This window comes from Danaus plexippus, chromosome 24 (assembly GCF_018135715.1).
Source record: "Danaus plexippus chromosome 24, MEX_DaPlex, whole genome shotgun sequence".
NCBI lineage: Eukaryota > Metazoa > Arthropoda > Insecta > Lepidoptera > Nymphalidae > Danaus > Danaus plexippus.
In genome coordinates this window covers 3902471-3911917 of record NC_083552.1, presented here as the reverse complement: position 1 = coordinate 3911917, position 9447 = coordinate 3902471, and the positions used below count along the sequence as shown (strand labels likewise).

General features: G+C 33.3%; 1 protein-coding gene across 1 annotated transcript; it reads left to right on the top strand.

The window, feature by feature from the left end:
- Nucleotides 1–36: 36 nt before the first annotated feature.
- On the top strand, nt 37–1131 carry LOC116775862 (Na(+)/H(+) exchange regulatory cofactor NHE-RF2). The gene has a single exon (XM_032668862.2). The coding sequence runs from the start codon at nt 106–108 to the stop codon at nt 658–660; it is 555 nt and encodes a 184-aa protein (XP_032524753.1). The 5' UTR covers nt 37–105; the 3' UTR covers nt 661–1131.
- Nucleotides 1132–9447: the final 8316 nt, after the last annotated feature.

The following is a 9447-nucleotide window of genomic DNA, read 5'->3' as shown; positions in this document are numbered from 1 at the left end:
CTTCACAGGTGAAGCGGGGGCAGCGGGCGGTGTCACTTCATCGTCCGCACTAGCTGCCAGTGGTGTGCTTGACGCGAGATCGAGCGCGCGTCTTCATTCATAGAGATGTCCGCCAACGGCTCTGCGGCGATGGAGCCGCGGCTCTGCCACGTGCGGAAGGTAGCCAACTTCGATGGATATGGATTTAACCTCCACGCCGAGAAGGGAAAACCCGGCCAGTACATAGGCAAAGTCGACGAAGGCTCACCCGCGGAGACGGCAGGCCTACGTCGCGGCGACCGCATCCTCGAAGTAAATGGGCAAAGTATTGCAGGTGAAACTCATAAACAAGTGGTGGCGCGTATTAAGGAGAGACCTGATGACGCAGAGCTATTGGTGGTTGCGCCGGCGCCAGGTGATCCTTTGCCTGATCTTGATACACCTGAACGCCCAGTGTCGGCGAATTCTGACTCTCAGCCAACAAATTCCTCGCCTACACCAGGAAAAGAATCTGCAAATAACGTCGACCGCACCGATTCTCCGACGGTGGAGCCTCCGCGTTTAAATCTTCAAATGACGGCAGCCGAGATGAGAGCGCATCTAGCTGCTAAAAAAAAAATGGATCCCAAGAAAGTCCCGATGGATCTTAAATCCAAGTTTGACATCGTAAAGAAGTTATGAGGTGTCAGAATGTGCGAGGGTGTAGTGCGTGACGTAGGCTGCGCGTGCGTTGCTCAGGTTGTGTTGGTCATCGTTGTAGCGTGTGTATGTGTGTGTCAGACGAAGGGAGTCTCGGGGGTGAAGATCGTGGGAGGGGGGAGCTGCCTCCTCGCGCTACTCCCATGCCGCGCTTATCGACGCTCGGCGACATCGTGCTTGTTGAAATATTTGATTTGCGATCCTATTCTCGTACAATTTTTGTATAATTTTGCGCCGCTACATCATCTCCGACAGAATGCAATTATGCCTTCCATATATTGCCATTGAATGTACATAGGTACTGCTTGTTATTAAGGAATTTTTATGAAATTTAATATAATTGTATTTATGTTTAAGTAAATATCGATTTTTATGAAATGATTATCTAAATGTGTAGTTAGGTTTATATAAATATTAAGTGCAATTTTGTTGAATAAAGAAAGTTATGAAGAACCGTTGTATGCTATATGAGTAAGCTTTTCCGCAGTGCCCTTAAACCTCCCGGGAATAAAAATTTGGTTATAGTTTATTACAGAACGGTATCATATATAACGTAGATATTTTATCGTTCAATTGAGATAAAATATTGGTTTATCTATTTAACTGCCCGCGTTTTTGTTCCAAAGATATTATAAATATAATGTGTAATACATACGAACAAGGTTTTTATGTTCCTATTAAATAAACGTAAATCAGTTATATTTAAACCTTATAGCTTTTAGTTAATCTACTAACATCACCGGTTAATAATTTTTATGTACACGCTAAGGAGATACTAAACTGGTTTTTAGGAACGCAAACGGTTGGAGCCACGTCGAGTGTGATATAAATTTTATATTTATAGACCGTTTAATAAAAATACTTTATAGATGAGATATTTAAAATACTCATAAGGTAAACAGCTTTGAAAATTTTGAATACATAATTAGTGCTACATACATATACATCTGTATATACCTAAATTTATAACAAGAAAATCATTATATTGTTTGTTTATAAGCGAATTATAATATAAATTTGCTTGATAATGTACTTTTTAGTATAGGATGTGCGCCTGCGCAGACAAACTCAGCGCGGCCTTTGTCGGCTCGTTGCATCGGCCTTGCAGGTGATTCAAAGTATTATCAAAAGACTACCAGTTTTTTGACGCTATTCATCGAATATTAAACGGCCGTATCGCTTAAAGAACTTTATTCTAATGACATTTTAAATATATTTTATAAAAAGAATCTATTCTCCAACAATTTAAATCACCAACAAATGTAATTATCAAGCAAAATTACAAAAATATATACAGATAAGCAATCATCAATTTTGTCAGTCAATGGTATAACGTTATAATTTTTAAGATATAATACAGTAACAGTTTTTAAAATGTATGCCATAATGTATTTTGCAATTATAACAATGCGATGTATTGTGGAGATCCGCAAGGACACGGTATCGCTGAAATGACGCATCACTCCAACATAATAGCTATTTACGTTTGATCATTCACTAACCCACTCACTCGCTTAGATTTCAAGTTCTACATAATAAAATATCCATGTTCTTGCAAGCCTGGTAGACCTAGTTGGTTACATAATACGCAGACTCACCAGTTAGTCCTTCAGGACGAAATTCAGAAGTTTCCTTAACAAAAATGTTTTTAACACCATCATCATCAATTTGGAAACAATTTTTCGTACTCCTTCTACAAATAATATCAAAAATATATCTGAATTCTAATCTACATACTTTTTCTGAAAGTAATTGTATGATATAAAACAATTATTCTTATACGTGGTAGCCATTTTGTTATCCTTGTGACTAGTCGCAGCGATAATTATATTTACACGGCGATGGTAATCTGTTCACACACTAATGAACCTCCTTGTTTGAATACCTGTTTACTATTCTTAGGCTTTATGAATGTTTGGGTCGTATTTTTATTGCAAGTCCTTTAGAAACATGCAAAAAGTTTACCATTAGCTCTTGCATGTCCGATATTATCCTCCAATGTGAATTTTAGTCTTTTTATTCTATCTAATAAATAATCTCTGCATCTAAGACACTTCTCGATTCTTGTTCCCTTAAGTACTACAAATAAATGATCATTAGCGTCATAGATAAAGTGGGAATGTTGTGTGTTCGTGTTGGGCTTAGGCTCCAGTTTGTGGTGATTACATCCGATTATCAATTAGAAGTTATATTTCATAAACAACGTGCACTTCGCCATTTATTACTCTTAAGTTATTTTCACTTGTTAGCTATAGATTTGTCTTTTCGATAATTATTGTATTGCAAAAATCAGAAAGAATATTTTTTTAATATCTCTCAAAACTACAATCAAAATAAAAAAATCTTTGTAAATTTATACCAGTGCGTCAGATACCAATTTAAAACAAGGAAGGAAACCCCTCTTATGATTTCATGTCTCTGACTGCGTTTGGTAAAGCTGGTAGTTAACAAATTTTTTACCTCATTTCACTTATATTATTTAGTACGTCTAAAGCTAAGAGTCTCAGTGTATGTAGTAAATTGTTTATGTGATAGCCAATAAAATTTTTCCTCAAATCAAATCAAAATGCTCTCGTAGCCACTGTCTGAACGCAACATTCCTCCTAATTAGGCAATTATCATTAAAATGACTATGCAAAACATTCCGATTAAGCATTTTTTTTACACCTAGGAAATATTTGCAATACAAGGTTGCACGAATGCCGTTGTAACTTATAATGTACTATAAAGGAAATGAATCATTTGAATATAACAAAAAAAAAAAAAAAATTACGTAATAAAAACTATGAAATGTCCAAACGAATTCAAATTGGATTTTACTACTGTGAAATACAGGATTATTGTATTTAGAAAGGATAAAGCGGTTTCCCGGAGGTGAAACTTGGTTGTTGTCGGTGTTACAATAAAACTATTTGTAATCATGACATGTCTGCTGTTCGTGTGCTCGCAGCTCTCCAACTAATGTTCTTACTTTTTACCAAACCAGCACTTTTACATTTAGCGTTTATCTGACACAGAAAGTCTTGTGAGCGATTCATATGTTATCACCAATAACGTGGATGTGTTAGGTAATATCCAAGTTATCACGTTGAAAACCTATATTTAAATGTCTGCGATAAAACTGGCTCGCGTTCTTAGAAAGTGAAATTCTTATGTGTGTTAATTATATTGATATGTTAATTATTTAGAGGTTTTTATGTCAGTTTGTATACATGGATGTCAAAATATATATTTTTGTTGGCAGTATCTGGTACAATACATGTTTATAATATATAAGTAATTATATATATGATGTTTATTGGCTCATTGTTGTGGTGTTACCTCTTCCGTTAAGGCCATTTCCAAGGTTCATTGGTGAGCCACAATATTCTTTATATAAATAAACATAACATATACATAGTTACATAATGTAAGTCACTGATTAGATTATGATATCGACTATCACAGAACGAATTAGAGAATAGCAACAGGTGAATAAAAAATATTATATCAAAAACGTGTAATTCTTAATAAATTATTATAAAATTATTAAGGGTTGTATATATTTTCGTTAACGAACTATCTTAAAATGTACGAGTAAGTAAGCCAGCCCCTATATAAGAGGCAAAAGAATAGATAGTGGTGATTGGCGATTGAGTACATTTGTATCAAAAGATCGTCTACAGATCTTTTTGATCGTCTATACACTTAGTTTGGCTTTTAAGAATTAAATACAATATTTTTCTAAATCTCTTACGATTTCAATAATCTTTGTCTTAGTCTTAAGCTTTGTTTTTGACATAAGGTTGTCAAAATAAAAATGAATTAACTCTGATAGGTTAAGAAAAAATACATATAGAATAAAAATATTATATAGACAAGCACGAGGTGAGTGTGTGACTTTGAGGATATCACGTCAGTCGTTACGCCAATAGATTTACTATTCATTTATATTCAATACATTTTAATATTAATATATTTTTTTCCGAAGTGTTTCATTTATCAGGTTTTTAAACGTAATATCAATCAATAATTTCTCATTTTCGTGGTTTTCCAACTGTATACATTTTTGTAAATGGTTGAAGTGATTGATAATTTTCAGATAACCCGTTCACTTCCAGAGTTATTTCCTATACTTGTCTATTCGTTATTTTTTTCTGCTTTTTACTCGACCGTTACTCTGTTAATGGTAATTATTGAATGGTTTGCGTATTTCAAGTTATTTCATCACGATCGCGTGACTCATAGATATTACCGTAACATCTCACTCGTATGATTGTACGTCTCGATTACCTGAGTCGTTATAGTTTAATATTGCTACGTTTTCTGGCATTATTGCTAAAAAAACGTTAATTTGGCATAATCCTTTTCTTCAGGAACCATCTAATGTTGGTGCTGCAATATTATAGCTAGATACACTGCACAGCGAATTCAGATCATCTGTCAGTGACGACTTTGGTTATATAACAACTGAACAGATACTAAATACAGACAGTATATTATTTTCTAACGCAGAACATTTTAAAACAATGTCTTTTAATTATATAAGAGATAAAAATTAACCTTGCATTAAATATTCTGTATACAAATTCGAGATTTTGCGATGACAAAAATACTTTTTCATATTTTAGTTTTGTGTTTTCACTGAAGTTGGGAATGGATAGAAAAATTAATTTATAATTGGACTTTTATTATTTCATCTGTGTTATTAAATATATCAACTGCACAGTAGAATATTGGAAATATGCACCATCTTATCTTGTTTAAAGACACGGTCAAATTTACTTTTAGTTTTTACTTCAAGTCATGTTTACATAGACTATGTCATTCTCAGCCTACATGTTACGATATGCGCGTAATAATTATTTTTTACTCAGACGGTGTTTTAAAATTTTTGAGTTTGGTTTGTTTTACTTCGACATATTTCAGTTAGTCATTGCACACATAGATTAAATGAAATATTTTAAACGTTTATATGCAATTAATATCAATTATGTAGTTTTTTACAAAAATAAATCACGCGTAGTTTATCCGAAAAATACTAGTTTCATTTAAATGAGTAAAACTCGCGGAAATCTTAGATCTCATCAATTTGAGATGTCTTTTGAACCTTCGAAATTCTTTGTTATTTTGATGTGAATTTGGAATGAACTTGTTTTCTAATTTGTAGAGTAAGAAGAAAATGATCTTTTATTATAAAAGATTCGAAAATCATATACAATCCATCAATGTTCCATTCAAAGCTCTGTTAACATTTTAAGTTAGTTTGTCACAATATCTTCTATTTATTTTTTTTACAGTTTCTCTTCTACTCATATCATCTTCTACGAACTCTTTCCCTATCTTTTTTGAACTGCCTCGATCTCGATATCTTAACATGCCCATGCTCCACTTATCTTTTATACCCCAGTTTATCTTTATTTCTCACCACATGCAAACTGTTTCGGTAAGGGTTATAAAAAAATAGAATTAATACTCACAATAGTAGCTTCGAAGATTCGTATCTGTCATGGCGTGTCGCGGTTATGGCGAGGCGGGTGTCGCTCCAATCGTGTGAATCTTTCGGCCTTGTAACCGATCCGAACATTGTCAGACGTTTGCTGGTGAGTTACATTGTTATGTTTTATAAGGTATTATTTCACCTTGCCTGCTATTTTTGTTCGTCAAATTTATTAAAGAGGTTGTCATGAATTTAAAGTTAAAGAAACATAGTTTTTATCTACAGCGTAAAATATTGCAATAATATTAAGTGGAAATATGCTCAATATTGTTATCAGGATTATTCAATTATCCCGTTAGTGTGAATGATTTGTTTTATGCGTAGGAAGCTGGGACCAAAAGGCTGGTCATATCTGACATTGAAAATTAATACCTTATCTTTTTTACATTTAATATACGTTTATGTTCAATAAGTAAAATGTAGATGTTTTATCTATTATTATATTGTCTTCATTACTCAGTGTAGTTTCAAATTTCTTATTTAATTTTCACGATAAAATTAATTTCTATGACTTATGTTACCGAACTACATAAAAGTTGTATATAATCCTTAAACTCTTGAACTATATTCAAGTAAGTAAGTATTATATTATTTCTTAAATACAATCCAAAGATTTTTCGTTTGTGTTTTATCACCGTATTTATACTATCCATGCTCGGAGTACTTTTTGGTGACAATGGCCAACTTCTGTGCATAAGTTATCGTCGCGAAGGAAGCCGCACAGTAGAAAAGGGAGATTGTCTCTTCCGTTGCTTAATTGCGTCGAGGGATCGAGTAGATAAAGGGACTTTTACAAGGCAATTTACGAGAAGTCTCAAATATCCTCTTTACATTCATCCCTCGGTTAGTTGGAAAGTGATAAATCGCTGCTTCAAATAATTTTTTTAATATATTTTTACTAATCTAGAGAAGTTTTATGTTTCAGTCAAGTAAGCCTTGATTGACCTCCACTGTGGAACGATCGCCTCCCGTGGAGTGCTCTTTCGATCCTGGCCACATTGCATCCATTCGCTTCCAGCCTCGTCTCTATCATCAGCGGTAAACCATGACGTAGATATGGTTACTAAGTAAAAGCGGTTTTCATTTATATTTTTTTTCGATTCCTTCGACAGTCTAGTCGTCTGGAGTCATTGAGTTTACATTTCAGGCTGCTAATTAAGATAATCGTCGATTTTAGTTCTTTAGCGTATGGCTTTATTAGGGACTATACAGTTGGTATAACATTATAGAAACAGATACTATTGTTAATAAATTAAAAATATATGTATTTAAGGTTATCAATGTGCTTGTGGTTACATATAGCAGTGTTGCAGGAATGGCTAACTTATAACCATTGTGCCAGAAGAAGTATTAAAAAGAAGAAGAAGTATTAAAATAACAAATACCATATTCATACAGAACATGGTATGAAGTGAATTTAAAGTATTGTGTTGAAATTAGTGTAAAAATTTTATAGGTGCCCAATTTTCATAAAATTCATTCATCATTCTAGCTGCATTGATTTTATCGCCAACTGGATAGGTGTTGTCGTTATCGGTCGAATAACCTTCGTTTACAGAAGATACATGGCAACTGTTAGTGTTATGATTCATGGCGTTTTATCTGGTAAGTCGGTCAATCATTTTATTCTACCCTTTTCTTCGCCTAAATCCAATAAAAAGATCTATCGATTTAAATTTTCCTACTGTTCTTTGCTAACCCAAAAAGTAAAGTTTTAAAAAGGAGCTTTGGATAAGTTACGACGATTTCACTTATTCCATTCGTGGATTCGGCTCGGCTTTAGAAGATTATACTGTACTGCACTGCACTGTTGCCTACCTGGTTTCATTACTATTGTGACAGGATATCAAACTTAAAACAGATTTAATGTCAAACCTGACTAGCGTTATTAAATAAAAGGTAGTTGAAATGGTCCCAGGTTAATGAAAAAGCAATATTACCATACTGACAAGAAACTGCAAATGAAAGTCTTATTTTGAGAAGTCTTTTTGATTCTTGTCAAGGTTCTCCAGTGGCGCTGAATTCAACTCTTGATGGCAGACGTTCCCTTGTTTTGGGTTAATACAAAAGAGGATGACGTACATGCTTTAGTGCTCAGGACCTATAGGTTAGAACTTCACTTCAGTGTCAAAAAGAAAAATGTTTGCTGTCTTATACATCAAACATCGTTTTATCTCCGTGGAAATCTTCCCTTATATATAATATTCCCCTAAAATTCCCCTAGATATCTAGTTAGTAGCTATAGTTCATCTTATGCCCAAAAGAAATACATAGACCCATATTACTAAAGACATGTCTTGATAACCTCTCAGCTTTCAAAGCTGGTAAGTGCATCTCTATGAGCAGATTTTGGACTACCTAGAAGAGAAGTATGTGGCCGTCAGTTGAGTTTTTGTACCTTGAATATGTCTTTTAATTTAGTGATATTGAAATGTAAAATAATTCAAACATTTTGATGAACGTACGACAAATAACGATAAGTTCAAAAGTAGTCTTTGACAATGTATATTGTCAGTTAATTATATCATTGCCAACAATGTACATACGTTTTGTAAGATATCCTGAGATTTACACACATTGTTCATGTTTTATGTCGGACATTATAGCATCTGAAAGTATCTAATGAAGAGGTTTTTTTTTATTTATAATTTTAAAAGTTGCATTACTTATATTTTTCTTCCAATTAAAGGAAATCACAGGTCTCGAAAAAATATTTTTCTGGGACTTTTGCAGAACGTATTTTTCATGTTTTTTATGGGATCAGCATTTTAAGTAATAAAACTAGATTCAAATGAAAATTAATATGAGATATAAACATTACAAAAATGCCATAATCAAATCATTAAAACCATTCAATTTATTCACTGAGGGTTAGGAAAAGAATTGACATTCAATCATCATCATCATCATAATCATCAGCCTATCGGGACACTGCTGAGCAAAGGCCTCTTCTCACATGGAGAAGGTTAGAGCATTAATTACCACGCACTAAGACGAATTGGCGTTCTTAGACTTATAATTATAAATTATAAGTCCAGGTTTCCTCACGATGTTTTAAATTAAAAAAAAAAAACTTCAATACTTTTATAGGAAAAACTACTTTTCATATGATTGAAGATCGGGTTTCCCAAAACATCTAAATATAACTTAAGTTACGTAAAATTAATACTCAACATAGTTTGCAACTTACAACAATAGTACTACAGAAACAAATAATACAAATAATACCTAAAAACATAAATAACATTTCTTGAAATGGGGATTTAAAAGAAGTTCTCAAGGAACAAAAA